Source organism: Grampus griseus (genome assembly GCF_964374135.1).
Source record: "Grampus griseus genome assembly, chromosome: 13".
NCBI lineage: Eukaryota > Metazoa > Chordata > Mammalia > Artiodactyla > Delphinidae > Grampus > Grampus griseus.
In genome coordinates, this window is record NC_139007.1 from 59,480,498 (window position 1) to 59,502,822 (window position 22,325).

The 22,325-nt window shown below is 33.6% G+C and overlaps 1 protein-coding gene across 10 annotated transcripts in view; it reads left to right on the forward strand.

The window, feature by feature from the left end:
- EYA4 (EYA transcriptional coactivator and phosphatase 4) overlaps positions 1 to 22,325 on the forward strand; it is a 261,488-nt gene that overhangs the window by 186,932 nt on the left and 52,231 nt on the right. For 5 of the 10 annotated variants that reach the window (XM_082668672.1, XM_082668674.1, XM_082668673.1 and 2 more), the window contains 7 exons: positions 3,797 to 3,921; positions 5,342 to 5,410; positions 12,186 to 12,278; positions 16,682 to 16,748; positions 17,974 to 18,116; positions 18,265 to 18,408; positions 20,124 to 20,203. In XM_082668672.1, coding sequence (XP_082524798.1) covers positions 3,797 to 3,921; positions 5,342 to 5,410; positions 12,186 to 12,278; positions 16,682 to 16,748; positions 17,974 to 18,116; positions 18,265 to 18,408; positions 20,124 to 20,203 — 721 coding nt within the window. Of the gene's footprint in view, positions 1 to 3,796; positions 3,922 to 5,341; positions 5,411 to 12,185; positions 12,279 to 16,681; positions 16,749 to 17,973; positions 18,117 to 18,264; positions 18,409 to 20,123; positions 20,204 to 22,325 lie in introns of those variants that run through there. The other 5 variants (XM_082668677.1, XM_082668678.1, XM_082668675.1 and 2 more) reach the window with 2 other exon arrangements.

A 22,325-nucleotide genomic window follows, 5' to 3' on the forward strand; every position in this document is an offset into this window, starting at 1 on the left:
CAAAAAAACCCAGAAAAACAAAAAAAGAGGGATAAACTCCTCAAGTTTGACAGCACATTCCCCTGGCACCCTAAAATGAACTTAGTGTGATGAAACCTCTCTGGCCAAAGGTTTCTGTCTTGCTTTGGCCTCTGCTCCTGAATGCTCCCCTCTGAGGGCCCCATCCACCTCCTAACTCTTACGGAGCCTCTTACCTTCTACGCAGCATTTATCCCAACCACTTATCGAATTCTATACAACTCCTTCAGGCATAACCCAGTAGTGGACACGTGGTAAAGCTGGAAAAACCTATTCATATGTCTCCCAAGCCCCGCACGCCTCTGGTCAGAGGGAGGGAACGCAGCTCTCAATGACCTTCTCCAGGATGTGGCCCCAGGCTCTGTCTGGATACTTAATGTACTGTAGTTTTCTATGCATAGGATCTGCTTTCTCATTTAGATCATAAATTTCTTTGAGGGTAGGACCATGGTTTCTCCATTTAGCAAGCCTAACACCTGTGACAGTACTTTGCATGTAATAAGCAATTATTCATTTATTAGTTCAATTAAACTAAAAATATTTCTGTTGGGTGGGTTCGGTAGGAGAAGATAAAATCATGAGCATTCGTTGTTTACCGTAATTAAGCCTGTTATCAGGAGTGTGCTACCGATAATACTTTTGGGGGTTCCTACTATTCTCCTCTCCTCTGTGTCTTTTTTATCCGATTGCTATAAAGATTTCTCTTTATCTTATTTTAAGAATTTGACTGTAATGTGCTGTATGTATGAATGTATGTACGAATGTATGTATGAATGTAATGTGCTGTAATGTGTAAGGTTTGGTTTTCTTTTTCTTTTTCTCATTTATTATGTTTCAGGGCTTTATGGGTTGCTGTTTATTATCAAATTTGGCCATTATTTATTCTGAAATTATTCTGTCTCTTTCCCTTTCTTGCTTTCTAATAATATTCCACAGGTTACTTTTACTTTATTCAATATTTTCCCCAATATTTTGTCTGTTTGCTTCAGTTTGAATAACTTCTACTGGCCCAGTTTCAGATTTACTGAATTTTTTTTTTTTTTTTTGCAGTGCCTTGAAGTCCATCCAAAGACTATTTTTTTATTTAATATATTATAATATTCATTCTAGAACTTTCATTTGGCTCTATTTTGCAGTTTTCATTTTTTTTCTATATGCGATATTTAGATGTAATACATACACGTTATATTCATAATTACACATACATATAAAATATATATGGCACATATGTATATATGCCATATATGTATATATCTATATACGTGGCATATTTATATGTTTATACCTTGTGTACATATCTTTTCCTATAAATTATTTCACATATACACCATAGTTTTTTAAATCCTTGTCTGCTAATTCCAAATCCTGAGTCATCTACAGGTCTGCTTCTATTTACTGTGTTTTCTCTCTACTATGGGTCATATATTCCTGCTTCTTGTTATGACTCAAGATGTCATTCTGAACATTATGTAAAAAATAATTTATAGTATTCTGAAAATCATGTATTTATAGTTTTCTGAAGATTGTGTACAGAAACTCAGTAGAGACTGAAGCATGGTATTTGTTTTGTTTTATTTCCCAAAGTGTCTAAGTCGTTTGTTCTGGCTGGCTGTGAAAACAAGGGTCTGAGCATTCAGATTCCTTTTGGAGTTGAGTTGAGCTGGAGCGGGACTGTGAATAACCCAACTTCCAACCTCCTGAACAGCCACTGTTTTGGTAGTTCATGTTTGAACTAGAAAGGCATTGACTGATGTTTCAGATATTTTTGATTCATGTTTTTATTTATTATTGGCAAGGCCCTTGTACCTGTAACTTTGGTAAATTCACCCATTAGTTCTTATAGGGTTTTTCTAATGGATTTCTCAGAATATTTTACATAAACAATTATGTTACCTGTGAATTAACAGGGTTTTTTTTATACAGCAGGTCCTTATTAGTTAACTATTTTATTGAATTAACAATTTTTCTTTCTAAGATTTACCCCTTTTACTTATTCATTTTTGTTTTCTCCCACTGACTAAGAGTGCCAATAAAATGTCGTATTGAAGTGGGAAAAAGAGATACTCTTGCCTTAGTTCTGATCTTTCTTTAATGAGAAATCATTCAATATTTCATCATGACATAAGATGTAGATTTTTCAAGAATGGTCTTTATCATATGGGAGGCAAATGCTTCTTTTCCTAGTTTTCTGAGAGTTGTATCATGAATGGATAATGAATATTGTCAAATGCATTTTACACCCATTGAAAGTATATTCTGTTAATATATTGAATTACATTTATTGATTTTTAAGTGTTAACTCAACTTGAATTCTTGGAATAAAACACACCTGGTCATCATATATTACCCTTTTCATTGCTGGATTTTATTTGATAATAGTTTTTGAAATATTGTTTCATCTATGTTCATGAGAAATATAAATCCATAATTTTTTTTTTCTTGGAATTGCCTTTGGCAGACTTCGGATCAGGGTAATTCTGGTCTCTTACAGTGGAGTGAAAAGTATTACCTCCTATTTTTTTCTAAAAGAATTTATGAAAGATGGCTGTTATTTTTCCTTAAATGTTTGCTAGCATTCACTAATGTGACCATATGGCCATGGAGTTTTTTTAAATGTTTAATTATGAATTCAATTTCTTTAATTGGTATAGGACAGTTTTTAAAAGTTGTTATAAGTTTTTATAGTTTGTGTCTTTCAAGAAAGTCTGATTTTATCTAAATTATTGAATTATTTGGCATAATATTGTTCATAATATTCTCTTATCATCCTTTTTAATATCTTCAGTATCTCTAATGATCATCTTCTGGATTTGTAAATTGTCTCTGTTGTTCATAGATTTTCTATTTCAGTGATTTCTGCTTTTTATTGTTTCCTGTCTTTTACTTACTTTGGGTTCAGTTGCCTTTCTGTCACTGGTTTCTTAAGGTAGAAACTTAGATCACAGATTCTAAACCCTTCTTTTCTTATGTAACCGTTTAAAGATATAAATTTCTCACTAACCACTGCTTTATTTGCATATGACCAATTTTGATTTGGTTTTTCCTAAGATTTTATTTTTCAGGGTAGTTTAACACTTACAGCAAAGTTGAACAGTAGGTACAGAGATTTTCCATCTACCCCCTGCCCTGCACATGCGTAACCTCCCCTCTTATCAGCATCACTCACCGGAATGCTGCATTTGTTACCCAGGATGAACCTACACTGAAAGTACATAGTTTACCTTAGTGTTAATTCTTGGTGCTGTATATTCTGTGAGTTTGCATGATGTATAATGACATACATCTTTCATTACAATATCATACAGAGTATTTTCACTGTCCTAAAAATTCTCTGTGCTCTGCCTATTCATCCCCACCCCAGTCCCACCCCTGGCAACTATTCTTTGTGCTGTTGTTGTCACATATACTTTTATCCTATATCATAAATTACACAGTTCACTGTCTTTCATGAATTAAGAGAAAAATAAGATAATCTTTTGTATTTACCTACAAATTTACCTTTCTGTCACTCTTCATTCCTTCCTGTAGATCTGAGTTTTTGTATGGTTATTACAAATAACAAACAAATGAGGAAGCTTAGCTATCATGGAAGCTTTACTTATTTATTAACTTTTAATGGACCGTCACGTTCACCTGATTAACCAAAAAGTCTTAGCTGTGGGTTTCAATTCCTATTATTGTGAGATCACCTGCATGCTCAGTAGAGTGATATACAGAGTTTATTAAGAAAGCATTGCTGAAATTTCAACTTTTTCTCTGTTGCTTCCTGCTCCAACAGGTCTATGGAAATGCAGGACCTAGCGAGTCCTCATCCTCTTGTTGGAGGTGGCGATACTCCTGGTAGCTCCAAACTGGAGAAAGCTAATCTCAGCAGCACATCGGTCACCACAAATGGGACAGGAGGTAAGTGTACAACCCTGAAGACACCCAGAATCACATTTCAAATTTTGTTGTGGCTTTACATGTTAGGAATCTGCTAGTAAATAAATATTATATCTCATAAGCAATAACATCACAGCATCATACTCAAGTAATATATAGTTAATGGATTATTTATTGTTCTGTTGATTTTCTTGAAATTTTTGCTCCTCCTCTATAGCTGGAAGCATTCAGAAAGAATAGATAGCCCCGAGCAACATTTTGAAGGCCTTTAGCAAGGCTTCCTTTTTGTATTTGCCCTTGTACATATTTTTCAAAATGTAAAAAATGTGGCCCAAGGATTTACTCTCTGATCTTACTCAACAACAACAAAAATAGAAAATGGAAAAGAAATTCTATTAGTTTTTGGTTTTATTTTGAATTTTAAGAGAAAGGCTACTCCAAAATTTTTCTTAAAAATGGTTTTTCTTAAAAATGGTTTTGGGAATGGAAAAATGTCCATATCTGCTGCATTTTCTTTTCAAAGAGAGAAATACCTAACATGTATTTAAAATAGGAATTGAATTTTTTCTAGATACCTTTTCATATGATTAACTCATAATTATGCCACAACATATGGCAACAATAATAACTATTTCAAATATTTCACCCTATTGTTTTTATAAAGTGCATTCAACCTGTCAGAAAATACGATCTGATTTTTGCATCAGAATATGTATACGTAGAATGCCTATACATATATATATACATATATACACATATATAAGCTGCATTTTCAATTACTCACAATTATTTTGAAGTTTTGTAGATTTAGTTGTTTTTGTCGAGTGAAAAATTACTTGAAAATTGCTTTAATTTGTAAGCTATTCATATTATTAGATATCAGCATTTGCCACATCATATTTTCTTTTAAATTTTCAGTAAATATTTATTAAATCGATACACCTCTTTCCACTTATTTTAGAGTAACTGTGAAATCTAAAATTTTCTTTGTAAAGTTGTGTGGATTGCAACTTGCCTGTATTTAATAATGTTTTACATAAAACCCTTTGTAAATTAACATTTTCCTTGTTTATAGTGTTTGTCTCTAAACATGCATCTATAATTTTGGCTAATTAATTATAGGATTGCAAATTTATAAGATTGTTTAGTGATAACTTGTGGAGTAAGAACATTTATATTTAAACCTTAACTTGGGTGCAAATAATAAGATTTTAAAAAAAAAAAAAACATGCACTCTGAAATCAGACTTTGAAGGTCACTAATCACCATGTATGTATATTTAACTGAACTAAAACATACCTGATAAACTAAAATGTAAAAGTCATACCATGCAGTTATAATTTTGGCAAAAGGGTCAGAAACCAGTACAAGCACTGAAGACTATTCTCGTACACTGAGCAGGCATTCAGACAATGAACCCTTATGCTGTTCCTGTTCTCAGGGGACAACATGACTGTTTTAAACACTGCAGACTGGTTGCTGAGTTGCAACACCCCCTCCTCCGCAACAAGTATGAGAGATGATGGTACACTGCATGTGTTTGGGTGTGTGGATTTGCCCTTCTGGTTTGCTTTCTGTTGCTATTTCTGTTTGCACTCTTTTCTGTGTTCAGTACTTGTTATAAAAAAAAAAAAAAAGGAGACATGAACACACCTTTTAGTTGTTTATTGATAACAGTTGGCTATGTTTTTCTTATCAACTAGTATTCTAATCTTAGGTCAGTAGTATTCTTTTCTTAGTGTTTTCATAATTTTGCACAAACGGGTGCATCTACTATTTTTCTATCAGTTTATTAAGTGATAATTCAACACAACTGTCACGTCCATGAGCAGTTGAAGCAGATTGCGCCTCTGTACAAACTCAATCTCCAAAGCCTACAGGCTTTCATAAATTAAATTAAATTCATAACATGGCAAAATGATATTTCCTATTTTACAGACTTTAATAAATATTCCAATTAAAATACCTAAAGTAATATTAACATTTAAAAATCCATCATTTAAAAAATTACCAGTGATGAAAGCTATACATTTAAAATTATAAATTAATATTAAATCTCTTAAAATGTTTTGAACTATATATATTAACTACATTCCTATATTTATATATATATAATATAAATAAACTTTTTCCCAAACCAAAAGTTATATGCTATCAAAATTTAAAAATTAAAACAAAACCACATAAAACTTCTGTAGCACCACCCAATTCTAGCATTAAAAAGAAGAGCTCACGACCTGTTAGAAATGTGCATTACAAGCAAGCAGTTAGAATAGGCACAGTTTGCCTGGACCTTGCTGTATGTAGATTAAATTAGAATATATGACCAGTGTGAAAAGTACTCCGTTATGCCCGTTATTTAAATTTTTATCGTTTTAGTTTCTTTTTTTTTAACTCCACACTTAAAATATACTTTTCATACTTAAAAAATATGTTGCCAGAATTTAGTTCCTCTTAATTCTCACTCAAGGGTCTTTTTTTGCAAAGAACCAGACAGGAAATGTTTTAGGCTTTGTAGGCTATGCTATCTCTCTCTGTCTCATCTATACAGCTCTGTCACTGTAGCTCAGATGCAGCCATAGGCAATACGTAAATGAATGAGAGTCGTCAGGTTCCAATAAAACTTAATTTATGAACCCTGAAATTTAAATTTCGTATAATTATCACATGTCACAAAATATTCTAATTTTGATTTTTTTTTTAAACATTTAAGATGTAAAAACCATTCTTAGCTCACTGGCTGTTGTTCTATTCTGACATATTAATGTAACATAGGCAACTTTACAATAGTGAATATATACAATCAATATTTAGTAATTTACATCTAATATCCAACAGAAAAATTTTTTTAAGTGTAAAACATCAAGTTTTCCTTGTTCTTAGTATAAATGTTTAAGAGTTGTGTGACCGTGTGGGAGAAAAAAGGACTTCTGTGTCAGGAAGACCATGGATCTGAAACCTGGCACTACATTTACTAGCTGTGTCTTCTTGGACAAGTTACTTAACCTCTCTGAGCTTTAATTCTTTTCTACAAAAGAAGGATAATAATACTTTACTGGCAAAGCTTTTGTTTTAAATCATATAATGTATGTAAATTTGGGGCAATATAAACCAATATATTTTCCTTAATTAATAATTCAATAATAATTAGGCAACAGCTTTTTAAGGAAAATGGAAACATGCAGTCAGTGTGTTAAAAGACCCTCCAGTGTTTGGTCAGATAATAAACTTTTCTGCATTTAGAACATGTAAACTGGCCACAGTTTATTATTATTATAATAAAACAAAAGACAAAAGCAAAAGCTAATTTAGTGGCTTTTCAAGATCTTTCCATTAACTTAGATTTTCAAAAAGATAATTTTGATAGTTTTTACTGATACAAATGAGTCAATAGTATCACCTTAATATCCTACCCTACTACCTTGGTGCTGTTTAAATATATTACATTACTCCTTAAAAGTAATTTTTAAAGGGGTTCATCACCTTAATCCTAATTCTGTAATTACATCTGCAGATTTATATTAGAACCTAGATTTTCCTTTCAAATTTTTGTCACTTGTGAAATTGTTAAAATGAAGAACTGTCAATAAAAATATAATAAATATAATCATATCTTAGCATGCAGATCAGTGGTCAACAAACTTTTTTTGTAAAAGGTCAGATAGTAAATATTTTCAGCTTTGCAGGCCATATGGTCTCTGTTGTAACTATTGAGCTGTGCTTTCATTGCACAAATGGAGCCATAGACAATAGTTAAACAAATGAGCTTGACCATATTCAAACAAAACTTGATCAATAAACACTGAAATTCGAATTTCGTAAAATTTTTATGTCACAAAATTTTATTCTTCTTTGATATTTTTCAACTATTTAAAAATGTAAGAGTCATTCTTAGCTCATGGGCTATACAAAAACAGACCGTGGGGTAGACTTGGCACTTGAGATGTAGTTTGCCAACCCAGATATAGATTCATGTATGCTACTTCATGTATATGTATATACATGCATGTAAATGCATGCCAATCATGTGAAAAGTTACTTCCATATATGTGAGATTCTAATTTCCCTAATGGTGTCAAGATACATGATTAACTATACTTTATATACAAAATACTTAGATTTATTGGAAGTGCTTAGGATAGGGTCTAAATGTGAATTTTCACTTTCTAACTTAAAATGTATCAGGTTCCTATTATATGCCAGGTTCTGTGCTAGGAAATGGGAACCCAATGACCTATAGAACATGATACTAGCCATCAAGGGACCAAAAGTCTAGCAGAGGGAAACAGAAAAGAAAATAATGAGTGAATAATGTGTTCAAGGTGGGTGCACAGCAGAGGGAGGGAATATTTGATTCTACATGGAGATTAAGAAAATACTTCAAAGAGAAGATTTGGAGGAACCAAGATCAGACATTCTGATTTGGGGGAACCAAGATCAGACATTCTGATTGGGTTTATGGTGTTTTCTATATTTGAAACCTGTAGAGCATAGAAAAGAATCTCCCAGAGTTTTTAATATATAGATGATTGATTCACATGGGATGAATTTGTTTCTGAGTATTATGTGTCTGTGCAGTAGAACCAGCTACTACTGTGGCTCTACTCCTTTTAGATTTTCCTTCTGGAATGAAAGCCGTAAATTGGAAGCATTATCAAATTATTTTACAAAACTAAATACTTCATGGATATTTAGAAATGAAAGACATTTGGTGCTCATAGGTTTTTGAGTGAAAAAATTAATTTAGAAAAACATAAATCATAAAACTAGTAGGCAATACCTCTTTCCTCCCCTGCAGTGTTGTAAATTGTATCCTTCCTGATCTAACTCCTCCTGAAATTCTTTGTAGAACCTAAGTTGTCAGAGGTGGCTATGTGAGATTTTGTGGTTCAGGAAGGCGTATATTTGGAATTACATATATAGTCTTTTAAGTGGACACCAGTTTAAACACAGATCTCTGAAGATGAAATGTAAAATGTAAAGTACTTGGGTTACCTCTCTTTCAAGGGTTAATTAAGCCTAATATTGCAAAAAATGAACATGAGCATTAAGTTATGATAATAACATAGACTTCCTCTAAAAATAATTAATATATATTAATGTTGTATTTGAGTTCTAAAGATAATCTGAGGGCACAAGATTAAATTTGCTTTGAAAATACTTGTATGAGGGTATGCAAGAAGGTTGGGATGTAAAGAGAGAAAATCAGTGATTTAGTAGCCATAGCTGACAGTAATCTCATGCAATCTTGATTTAGTCCACAGAGATCAATTATTTTTGAAGGTTAAAAATAAAACCCAATCATGTCAATATAATAAAATGACTTTGACTTTTTTTTTACTATTTGGCTTTATGAAAAACATCAAAGTTGCAAGTGGATAACTAGTGTGGAGGGGGCCTGGCAGTATAATTATTTCTTGAAGTAATGGTTCTGTACAAAGTGCTATATGTATGTGGATTTTCCATCCCACCTTTTGGGAAATGAACCTCGAATCACTTATTTCGAGCATGTAGAAGAATAAAACCACAAAACTCTCTAACCTAAGAATTAAAAAATGATTGCGGCTTTTGAAATCAAAATGTTTATGTTGTGAGTTTGAATTTTGCTCATAAAGATGATGCTTTTCTTCTGTAGAAGGTTATTCTTTCCATTTGATAGCATGAACTGTAATGATATTGGTCACAGTCCTTAAAATAAATTAAAAGCCCTGTTTAACTTCTGTGTTAACTTAAGAAAAATAGAATACAGTAAAAAAAAAATACATTTGAACATGACAGTGAATGTACACTCATAAACTTTTGGGATGAGTATTTTTATAAGTTTTAGAAAACAGACGCATAAAACTAGGTTTGTTTCATTGATGAACATCTTTCCAATAGTGTCTTGCACATATTAAATGTGTGGAAACAAAAGCAAGACAAAAGAAAATGGAATACATTTCAAATATATTCAGACCTGTAGTGAAAACGACTTCCATTTTTCAAACTTTATAATTATCATAATGTTTACTTTATAGTCATTAGCTGTTTTCTAAATATTAAGACACTTCTTTGTATTTTAACATCTTTTTAATAAATCAGCTAATCGTATAAAACATGCCCATTTCACTTCAAGTTTTCTGTTCCTGAAAAAGACTTATTATTCCTTAATATTACTTTCTTTCTCTATAAAAATCAAATCAAAATAACTTTGCATCTTACTCAAGAGATGTTTGCTGATGCTGCCTTCCTGTGAACATAAATTATTTTCTGTGGCAGCATGATTAATTTTCCCCCTTTTCCCTATTATTCAACTCTTACCCACATATGAAAAATAAGTTTGGATTAATGTGTAATGTTTTCCCCCAAATGTTAGCATCCATTTAACTATTACTTTTAAATCCATGTGTTTTAGTCCACTGAACACATCTTGATGTGTATGCTTCTCTTTATATACTTTCTAGTGATGCCTCTTCTCAGCTAAATGAGCCTCCTTTGTCTTTGACTAAAAGCAGACCTTTAAAATTTTAATGAGAGATGATTCCAGGATAATGAACGCAACCACAAACTCTCTCTCTGGCTTTTCTTCGTTCTCCTTTCAAACTCTCTGGCTTTTCTTCCTTCTCCTTTTGACCACCTGAAACTTTCAAATTGAGGAGATTATAATCAACACCAATACTAAGTTTTTGAAATCAAGCCTCAAAGTTGGGATCCAAAGTAACAAAACTAAACCTCATGTCTAGCTTGGTTAGTTTTTTAGATATTCTGCTTCCCCTCTCCCCACTTCACAAGTGAAATATATTTAACCATTAGTATTAATACATCTATTTTAAAAATATTGTTATAGATTTAGACATGTTTACATAGGAATTTCGCCATGATTAGAATTTGGAAGTCTCTTATCTTAGTTTTGCTGGAGGCTTTGGACGATTCCTTTTTGTCACGTGTCAGAAGTCAGATGGGGACATTGCATCATAGAGAGTAGCTTTTACACCTTTCTAAACCCTACTCTGGATCATCTCTATACAGATGAAAGGAATTCTTGGTTAGTTAGTGCTGCCTGTGAGGCAGTGTGGTTTAGAGTTTGGATTCTTTCCAACCTTTACAGTTCGACTCTGAATCTTCCAGCAAATCTTCATGACATAGTTAAATCCCGGATGCTAAATTAACCCCAGAGCTCACTGAGGGAGGGTCCAGCCAATTCTCTTCATGTGGAAAGGGAACATAATCATTACTGCATGTTTCTCCATCATTAATTGCTTTTCTAACAGAGTAACGTCGCTGACTTGCTTGCTTGGTGGGTGCGCTCTGAGCCCACTATTCTTTTGGCCATATTTGTCCGTGGTGGGCGAGTCTTCAGCTTTCTTCTTCATAGTTTTCTGCTTGCTTCTGAGGTTTTGAACTGTGTCATTCCATTTATGACCAGGAAACATAAGAGGTGTTAAGCAGAAAATAATTTAGTTTATTCCCTTGCTGCTGTGATACGTGGAGCTCTGGCCACAAAGGGAAAATATGGTGTGACAAAATGGGTAGAGGCTTGCCCCTGCCAAACTCGTTGCATCTAATAATGACAGTGAAGTAGACCTCAGTGGCTACATCATTGCCAAGTGAGGATTTTGCCAAAATATACCGCCTCAGAGGAGAAATAATATATGAAAGAGTTTTCAAAAGATACAATTAGTGTTGTAGAAACCATCTCGTATTCTATGCTTATGTCTATAATGTATTGAAAATTGTTATACCATTAGAATAAAAAGCCCAACACCTTATGGCTCTTCTGGCTTTTGTAGAGCAGAAATTTACTGAGCGCTTCATTTTTCAGCCACCATATGAACACACCCCTGGTTTCTGTATTTGCATATGCCTTGTTGTATTCTTAAGCAATCTTTTTTTTTTTTAATGTCATCTTGGGAAGAATAAAATATCAGCAGTAAATCTCTTTGTTACGATTTGGATTACATGTGCTGAAGACTGACTGACGATTCCTTTCTTCTGCCTTTTGACTATAATACCAGAGTGTGCTTAGGTGATTTAAAAATGCAAATACACGTACTGCTGTTTCACTGTGTAAGGTTGACTGCCTTTATAAGCCAGATTCGAGAAAACCAGCTTAGGCAGAAGATTTTTAGATTAAATCCTCTATAAATGCATGTCCATTTAGAAGCTAAATTAACAAAACTCTCCTCCTCGACTTCCCAAGTTTCCTCTTGCATGCCATGGTAGCTAGAAAAGCCACTAGTCGTACAGTCTGCATCTTTGATATAAAGTTAGAAATAAAACTCACATGTACTTATTCTTCTACGTAGTGTCTCTCCTTGCAGTCAAAACAGAGCCTTTGAACAGCAGTGAAACCACAACCACGACTGGAGATGGAGCGCTTGACACTTTTACTGGGTCAGGTAAAGCCTTAAGCTCGTGTGTTGTTCTGTACGCATTGGGGTCCACCTCATCCTCCTGGTGAATGAGCGAGAATTGGATTTTTATAAATTCAGCAATAAATTCACTTTTTGGAAAACTCATTGTCATAAAATTATGCTTTTTTTAGAAATGATGTTTAGAATAGTTTTGCTGAATCTGCAGTTGACAGCAAAGCAATCCCCTGACTTTCTTATTAGAAATAAGCAGAACTGACTTCTTCATAATTATTTTATACAGTGCTTAATTTAATTATTAGGTTGTAATTGTTAACTTTGTTCCTTCAACTTACCCATTTAAATGACATAAAAACTGCCTTCTCTCCAACATTCGAGATGTAAAACTATCCATTTGATTCTTTCTAAATAACCTTGTTTCCTCTCTGGGTTTTAAAAAAAAAAACCTTCCTGTGTAAGCAGCTGAGTGACAGGTATTAAAGGTTAATGGGCTGCAGGAGAGCACATGCTGGTCGCATTAGAACCCAGCCTCTGAGAGCACGACTTTCGCTCAAATGCTTCAAAGAGAACAATAGCGTGTCTTTAAACATCAATCCTCTTTAAATATAAATACCTGATAACTCCCAGGTGGGCAAAAGGACAGGCAATAAGTTGACTTAAAGATTTTTTTTCGTTACTATATTTCGTTTGGTTGATTATCTGGTGAAAGGACGTTTTTTTTTTAACCTGAGGAGGAATTTGTATAGCAGAAAGATGAACATTAAACCTAGAAAAGTATTTGTGATAATTAAATCTTGGTTCTGTTATTCTACTCTAATATATTTTATACTTATTCATGTTCTCATATACAAGGAGTTTGTGTGGGTATGCTTCTCATGTAAAAAGAGCTGAGGTAAATCCTTGACTATAATGTCATTATAGCATATATTTGATTTTTATAGATACAGATGATCCCGTTTCATTGGTTCACACTGATTGGAAGCAGCTGCCATGTATTCACTTAAATATTAGTACTCCAAACAGAAAGATATAATAATTTATACACTTTGTATAGAGAAGCATGTGTCCTAATTCACATCCTTTCTAGCAAATCTCTTGCCTCTTAGCAGATAAAATAGGCACCAACTTACCCTAGCATTTATATTACTTACCATAACTGTTGTAAACTTTCTGCAAAGTAAATGCATATATGAACACAGTTTTTAAGGATAGGAATGAAATTAAGTGATTGCTGATATACTTAAATAGTACACTACAAGTCAATGAAAGATGAATGAAAAAATTATGGGATGTTAGCTCCAGAAGGAATTTCAGAGATCTGTGATGATCCGTTTTATAGGCAAGAATACGGAGGCACAGAGAAGTTAAAGGTGGTTAAGGCCATACAGTCAAGGCCTCACAGGTGGTCACTGGTAAAAATGATTCTAGAATAATGTCCTGGTCAGTCCAACAATCTTTTCTTTAATACTCCACTGGAAAATATAAAGGTGGAAAAAGAAACAGGTGTGAACCGTCAAGCTGTCTGGAATCTACTCATATTATATTTACAAATAGTTTCCCAGTTTTCTTTTAAGAATTATCTAGGGCTATGCTGTCCAGAAAAGTAGCCACTGGCCATATGTGGCTATTTAAGTCTAAATTAAATACTATTTGGTAAAGCAAAAATTTTTTATCTAGTCACATTAATTACATTTTAAGTGTTTAATAGTTGTATGTGGGTTTTTTTAGTGGCCACCATAATGGACAACTCAGATATAGAACATTTCCAACGCCATGGACCAAGTTCAATTAGACAGAGTGCTTTAGGTCAGGGATTCTCAACAGCACCACTATTAAAAACTTGGCTAATTTTTTTTATTGTGGGAGAGCTGTCCTCTGCACTGTAAGGTGTTTAGCAGCATCCCTGGCATCTATCCCAAGTTAACAGTAGCTTTCCTCAGTTGTGACAACCAAAGATGTCTTCTAGCATTTTAAATGTTCCCTGGCAGGCAAAATTTCCACCCATCCCCCAACTTCATCTCCCACCTCTCATCCCATTGAGAGTCACTAATCTAAGGTGTTACAGTAATACCGGTAAAACCTTAAAACTGCTTGACACCACCCTATGAGAATCTGATAATATTCATTAAAAATGTATTTTAATTAATTTTCAGGGCATTTTGAAGACAAGCACTTTTGCTCACTTTTGTATGCAGAAATGATGGAGTATAATGAGTTGAGTGCTTTGCATACATCTCTTGATTGATTAAATGACAATGGGGAATAAAAGGAAGGTCTCCTAAATTTGTACATGGGATTCCAGAAATCATACTGGAAAGATTAGGCTGCTCTGTGTAGGAACGGTCTTTACTTTGATCAGCATAATCTCAGCTCACTTTAATCCAATTTTGTTGTTGTTTTCAATTGTCTGCAGATTTATTAGTTAGAATAAAATATATACAGCTTCCTTAAGAAGCACAAACTTTCTAAGTTTTATGTAAACATAGTTTTTTGAGTCAAAGGTTTTGTTTTCTACCTAGAAAATGAACATATAGACATTAATATGAAATTTTAAAGGTTGAGCCTTTATACTGTTATGGGTACATTATTCTAATGGTATCTAGATTCATTCATTAGAGGGAAGAAGCATCCTATATATTCAGATTTGTGTTCATATATGTGAGGCTTTTTTTCTGAAATAATTTTGTTCTTTGGCTAATTCAATAAAAGCTGCATGTTTCTTTTTATTATTTGATGTTTCTTTAGAAAAACCTTGTGTTTCACAGTCTTGAGAATAACTGATTAGTATAGTCTGAGTCTTGGGTATACCACAATGAAGTTTTATAAATGAAACAAAAAATGTGGAATTGAGCCCTACTTAAGTATATTTCTGCTAAATAGAGTATAATTATTGTGAATCAATGAATCAGACTGAATTTCCTGTGCAGTACACTGTTGCTATTATGTAGCCCATAGTGTGAGAGAAAAGGCCAGTTCTCATTGAATTGATTTGAAAGTTTTAAACTTTCTTTATGTTTTTAATAGATAAGTAGAAAATTAATGGTTCAGGGATCCATGTGTTTTCAAATATACATAGCAAATTCACTTAAACTTGGTTGCTGAAAATATTTAGAACGTAACACCTCTAATCATATTCAGTGATTGTCAAAATTGATTCATAATATTCTTGAAAATATACTCTCTGCATTATTGCTATGAAAAGTATAATATACTCTCCGGACTCAGAGCTTACAGTCTAAATAGCATTTTAAATACATTAAATTCTATGTGTTTATGAAGCAATAGATCACAAGGGTACTTAATAGCATTTGGATATAGAAATATATCATGTTTCATAAAATAGTTAGCAACCTAAGCCTATTTGTCACTTTTACAATTCTAAAAGTTTAGCTCCAGAATTATTATGAACAACTTAGAAAAGACATAGTACTTTGAAGTATAACTATGATTGATTAGACTAAACTAATTCCAGCACTGCATTGTATACTACTTTAATCTTTTTGAAAAGTGAATGAACAGCAGATGGCCTAATAAAGACACTCTGTGTGCTTGCCCAGTATGGATTGGCTCTGAAGGGACTGCCTTAACACTTTAGGGTCCATATATTTGCAGTACATCTGTCTTAGTCAAGGCAGATGGTTAAAGGAAAGAGAAACTTCCAAACTTTTGGATACATTCCAGTTTGGGACTGCATGTTTGGCTGAAATGTTAATAGGACCTGATTTTCACCTTTAAGTTCTCCTCAAAAGAGTACAATCTCTGAGAGTTCAAAATATATTTATAAATATGACTGCTGCTGCCTCTTGCAGTTAGGTTTTTTTTTTTTAATGTTGCATTATCACCCATGCTTTCTGTGTATATTCCAATTATTATTAGAATTATTTGGACCCTGCATTTTTAACGACTCATTGGATTGACCAAATGAAAGGAAAGAGAAAACGATATCATTTTACAACTTGAAAATGAAGCCTGAAGCATCATATTTTTCTTAATTTTTATGATATTTCTAATAGAATAAATACACAGGAAGAGCAATATATTTGGAATTTAAAACATAAAGTCTGCAAATGAAAAAATGTATCTTTATATCATGAAAGCTTAATTACCTATAGTCAAGGATATCTGTTCATAGCATATTAATACGTAAGAGCATGCTACGGATTTAAGAAAATGGAGGAATGATGAAGGGGAACGATTTGTGAAAAAAGTTCGTGTCATGCTCCTAGCACATACGTGAAACAGTTTAGTTAGAAGAAAATGTTTAGGCATCTGTTTCTGTCTAGAAAACGAATGAATTTTCTGTTTAGAAAATGAATGAATTTTTTGAAACATATCTCTAACATAGTCATTTCTTGAAATAAGTTTTGCACACTCCAGTGAAATATATTTATAAAGCAACCTTTTTTTGCACTGGTTTTTGTGTCTTACAGTAATAACAAGTAGTGGCTATAGCCCCAGATCAGCGCATCAATATTCCCCACAGCTGTATCCTTCCAAGTAAGTGGTCAGTAGTCTTTCAGATTTGTTAGAATGATTTTCCAGCATTATCTTGATTAATCATGTTTATACAAGATAACAACTTTAAATCAGGATATATTTATGTATATAAATGTTATAGATAGGCAGTTGAATTGACAGATACTTGGATAGATTCATTGGATAGATTAGACATTAGGTAAATACCCTTCACAGGTCTAGGAATACCCTCACTTATATCTAGACAATTGCTTTAATTCTGGATATTTATATACTTTGAGGAAAGCATCAAGCTCAAACCGGAATACACAGATTTTTTTAATGAAAATTCAAAAATGCTGACTAGTTTAAAGAAAATCTAAAACGATTACATTTTATTCAAACATCAACACTTCGTAATTTGTTCCATCATTACAATATTTTCATTGGATTTCAAGTTCTAATAAACATTTTTGAAAAATATACACTATTGCTTTTATGACTAATATAGTCAACTTTCTGAGCACAGTGGTAGAAATTTCAAGTTTAACTACATTGGGTGTATCTGACTTTGGTTGCCATCAGCCAGATGTGTCAAGATTTTGGATTCCTGATCATGTACATTTAAAAGTTATTTTCCACAGCAGCTAGAGTGTTATCCTTCAGTATAGGCTAGAGATTGGATATCCATTTTGGGAACATTCCGTAAGATGTGGCATGATGAAGGGAATGGCATTCCATTTCTTTTCGGGAAGCTGCCTACTTTTTAATTTTTTAAAATTTTATGTATTTTTTAAGATTTCTAGTTCTCTGTAGAGAATTTTTGGTAGGGCCTTTAATGACTTTTGTAGTCATTACATAACATTGGGTCATGCATGGTAACAGGAAGTATGCTCATGAGTGTACCAATTAACTGGCCTGGGCTTTACTTTCCTCATCTACGTATCAGTTGGGATACTATTTCGAATGTAAGCAATATAGACCTGGAAGAGACTTTAGGTGTGATATCTAAACCAAAGTTTTCTTTTCACAGGTGAGGTGTAGACTTAGCAAGTTTAAATTATTTGTCCAAGGTAACTAGACTGGTTTGTAGCAGAGCCTGGGCTCCTGACATTCAGACTCTTGTCCTTTTCCATATTGTTAAAATGATATTATGGATAAACAAGAGGATTACTTCCGGGCTATTGTCAGGTTTCACTGAATCTAAGCTGTCTGAATTAATATGCAGTCTTTGTTGCCACAGTAATGCTATTTTTCTGATATTTAGGCCCTATCCACACATTCTTTCTACACCAGCAGCTCAAACAATGTCTGCCTATGCAGGCCAGACTCAGTATTCGGGGATGCAGCAGCCAGCCGTCTACACAGCGTACTCACAGACAGGACAGCCCTATAGCCTGCCCACTTACGGTATTTCACATCTTCTCTCTTCTTCTTTGGTTATAAGCACGTAATCCTGCTGGCTAGTAGTTGTATAGTCTAATATATTGATATGTTACAACTCAGAGGTAAGATCACTTTACTAATGAAATGGGTTGCACATGCGTTTTCCAAACAGATCTGGGCGTGATGTTACCAGGCATCAAGACAGAGGGCGGACTCTCACAGACTCAGTCACCGTTACAGAGTGGGTGCCTCAGTTACAGCCCCGGGTTTTCTACCCCGCAGCCAGGCCAGACACCTTATTCTTACCAGATGCCAGGTAAGTACCACACAGGAAACATGTTATGTGAGAAAGAATTCTTTGAATGAGACTCCTTGGCTTCAGACTAGGAATATAAAGTCATGAGGACAGTTTTAAATCTTACCACTGCTCACACGACGTCATCAGAAAAGACAAATAACTAGGAAGAAACATGATGAAAAGAGTTCAGTATACATCAAGAAACATGACCCATATCAAAGTTAAATATTTAAGTTTAAGTTGCATAAAATTGGCAGGAAACTAAGTCCAAGCAAAGCAACCTCCAGGCCAGTCGCCACACCAGTCACATGTTTGGCATCTATTAAAGTGATTTCAAAGATTCATGACAAAACCCAGTATTTTCTTGTCGGGATTCCTTACATACGTAATGCTTTTTTGATAAAATTTAAAATTGAATTAGCACTTCTCTAAGTCCCATTTATTGTTGAATAATTGAAGATTTTTTTGTTCATTTCTAAAATCTCTCCCCTGTTAATACTATATTTCTTGAAGAGGAATATTTAGATAATTTGTACCTCCACCTTAAAAATTTTTTCTCCATATAAGATCATTATTTAATTTTTCTTTTTGTTTTTGTCTCCAATTAAAAATTATTTTTGAACATTGTGTAGTAGTTGCAGAAAATATTTTAGTGACTTACTAAAAACATTAAAAGGTTATTTCCTATCTGTCATTTTTTCTATATGGTTAGTCGTAGTTTGGGGGCTATATTAACATTATTTGAACCAACTAATATTGCCATTTAGTTGACTGACTAAAATGAAATAATTACTTAGACCTTTTTGGCTGAAATGACAGGTCTCTTTTTTCCTTATAACATTGGTAGATACATCTGTGCATACATGCCTCAACCACAATAAGCCACTGTGGAAAATGCCATAGAGACATATCCATTTATTCCTCAGAATACTTTCATATCGGATATTCCAGGCCATGTCAGTTTGTGTCGATTACCTAATACTATTGCTATTCAAGACACATTGATAAAACAAGTAATCAGCTGCCTCAATAGTCTTTTATTTTATTCCTTAACAAGTACATTCCATGAGAACATTTTTTTTAATCTGTAAATTGATAGTTCACTTGTTTTTGCTCTAATTTTAAAAATAATTAAATAACTTTCAGACCTTGTCGTAAAATTTTAGAAGGTCGTCAAACCTTAGATGATTGCAGTATAAACAGTTCTGCCTTGGGTCTGAGCCCTAGCTCACAGCTTTTTTTGTTCTAAAGAAAGGACATAGAGGAACAGAAAGATGGGGAGCTGGAAGCATGAACTCTAAATGGATTCCATGTGTTTATTTCCTAAGCTAGCCCCAGCCAAATGTTTGAACTTGAGTAGTTTTTGTATGTATATGCAGTTGATATGACCACTGGAAAGTCCCAGTAGTTTCCTGGAAGTAGTCTCAGTATGGATAATATCTTATTCTTTGAGTACTTCTGTACGTGTAGACATTGACCCTTGAAGGTTAGCCAAGTCCTTGGTAAGACTGTTCCCACAAGTTCCTGTTTACCTCTATAGACTTCTAAAGAAAAGACTTTACCTGTTGTCACAAGACACAGCTAAGGACATTTTCCTTAGAAATCTCTCAATTTTCAATCTCACTGCCTCAACAACAAAATTTAATATATATTTCATTGAATTCTGCAAAGAGAAATATTTTTAATATTTTTCAAGAAATATTTTTTAAATGCAATTTGTTCTTTACCTCTAGGTTCTAGCTTTGCACCATCATCTACTATTTATGCAAATAATTCAGTTTCCAACTCAACGAATTTCAGTGGTTCACAACAGGTATAGTAGCTTTTTGTGTTTATGCTTTTATATATATTTCAGATTTTTGAAGAATAGTATCAGGTTAGTAAGGTTTATGTATTTCAAATTAAGATGGCATTTCAGGGTAGTAAAAATGAGCTGTCTGGAATTCTTTGGATTTGTGTAATTCTGGATGTTTCAGTTTTCCTGATTGCTAAAGTTTTGCCCTTTAAACATTTAAGCCATGATTGTTTTAGTCATTTGACAGGAAATTACAGAATCTATTGCATATTTTCCTATTATTTTAAGCTATACTAAACATAATTTTATTTTTTCTTGATAAAACAGTTATTATGAAAATTCATAGGTTGAACTATAATCCATAATCAGATTATGATGTAGACAATAAAACACTCTTGGTCCAAAACCAAATCATTTGTTCCTAAACAAAATGCCTCTCAAACTACTATTGGCTTTTATTTTTTAGTTCTATGATTTTTTTTTGATAACTGTTAAATTCCTACTGCCCTGACAGCTGTAATTTTTTGCTTTTGTCACCCACTACACTTGCTCCTAGAATTCCTTAGTCCTCATAGTGAAGTTTGCTTAATATTTTTGTGTGTTTTGAAACCTGCGATTGTTTTTAGAATCGTGTTAGAATTATGTGTGGAACAAGCGTGGATGTGCCTGAATGAGTGAGTTAGCATGGAACGACATGAATTTGTGATCTGTTCAGAAAGTTTTGTCCCTATTTCCTGCTCCTCAGTCATGTTCAGAGTAGCTGAGGTAGAAGGGTAGCTGATTTCATGGGTAAGCAACACACTAACATAATCGCTGGACTTCTGTACATTCTAAAATATGTTACTGCATAAGTGTTTGCTCTTTGGATTTACTGAAGGAATTATATTAATTGCCTTCTCCTTTCAATTTTTATTAAGGTAACAAGAGGCAAAGAGGAAAATTTGATGATTAAACAGTGGAATAATGATATTTTTGACAGCATTAAACTGTATAGTTTGGCATTAGTTTGAAAAATGGTTTCTTAGAACAGTAAACATCAAAGTCAGTATGCATATTTTATTATAAAAAATTGAGAATTTTTGATAATCCAGGTAGCTTAATTTCACTCGCTCATTTATTAATACACCAAACATTTATTGAGCACCTGTTAGCCATTAGATTTTTCAACTGTGCATTGGAGATTCGAAGTCGGTGTTCCCTGCTCTCTGGAAGGATACAATCCTCCTGAAGACACAGACATGAAAATAATATGGGCAGGGAGTGGAATATTTGGAATATAATAATAGAAATATGCACTAGGCAGAGTAGTAGCATAAGGGGAAGACTGCTTTGTTCTTTGTTGGGAGGATTAAAAAAATGATTAATAAGGAGAAGAAAATTTATTGACAAACAGTTTTATATCACAAAATACATCCAGTACTAGCAGTATATTTAATTCAGTGGCCCCAATATAATATGTAATCTGTATTTTGGACCATGGTCTGAAGACTAATTGATTCTTTTAGCAAATACTCACTGAGTGCCTATTAGATATTAGGAACTGGTCTGTATCCTGGGGAGCTGAAGGTAGGAGCAGCGTGAATGGAACCTGTTTCTTGCTTTAGGGAGCTTTCTGTCTACTGAGAAAAGCAGACAATAAACCAGTAAACACCTGAGTAAATATAGAATTGGAAAGCATGAAGGGAGAGAACAGGGTCCTATTAAAAGTATTATGAGAAGGCTAATTTTGAGTAAGGGGGATTTTGTGGAAGGCTTCTCCATGGAAATGACATTTAGGCCAAGTCTTCCAAAAGTTAGGTGAAGACTGAGGGCAAGGGTGTCCAGGCATAGAAAGCAGCATGTATCACATCCCTGAGGGGTGAAAATCGTGGGGTGTCAGTGAACTCAAAGAAGGCCGGAGTTTAGTTTGCACCTGAGGGGCAGGTGGGGAAATATCCATTTATGGAGGTAAGCTGCGGCCTGCTCATGTAGGGCCCTGTGGCTTATAATAAGGAACTTCAATTCTATTCCAAGCCCAAAGGGAAGCTATTAAAGAATGTTTTAGCAGGAGAATAGCATCATGTAATTTATTTTTGAAAAATATTACTCTGGCTTCAGAGACTTTGGAAAAAGCCAAAAATGGAAATGAGGAGAGCAGTTA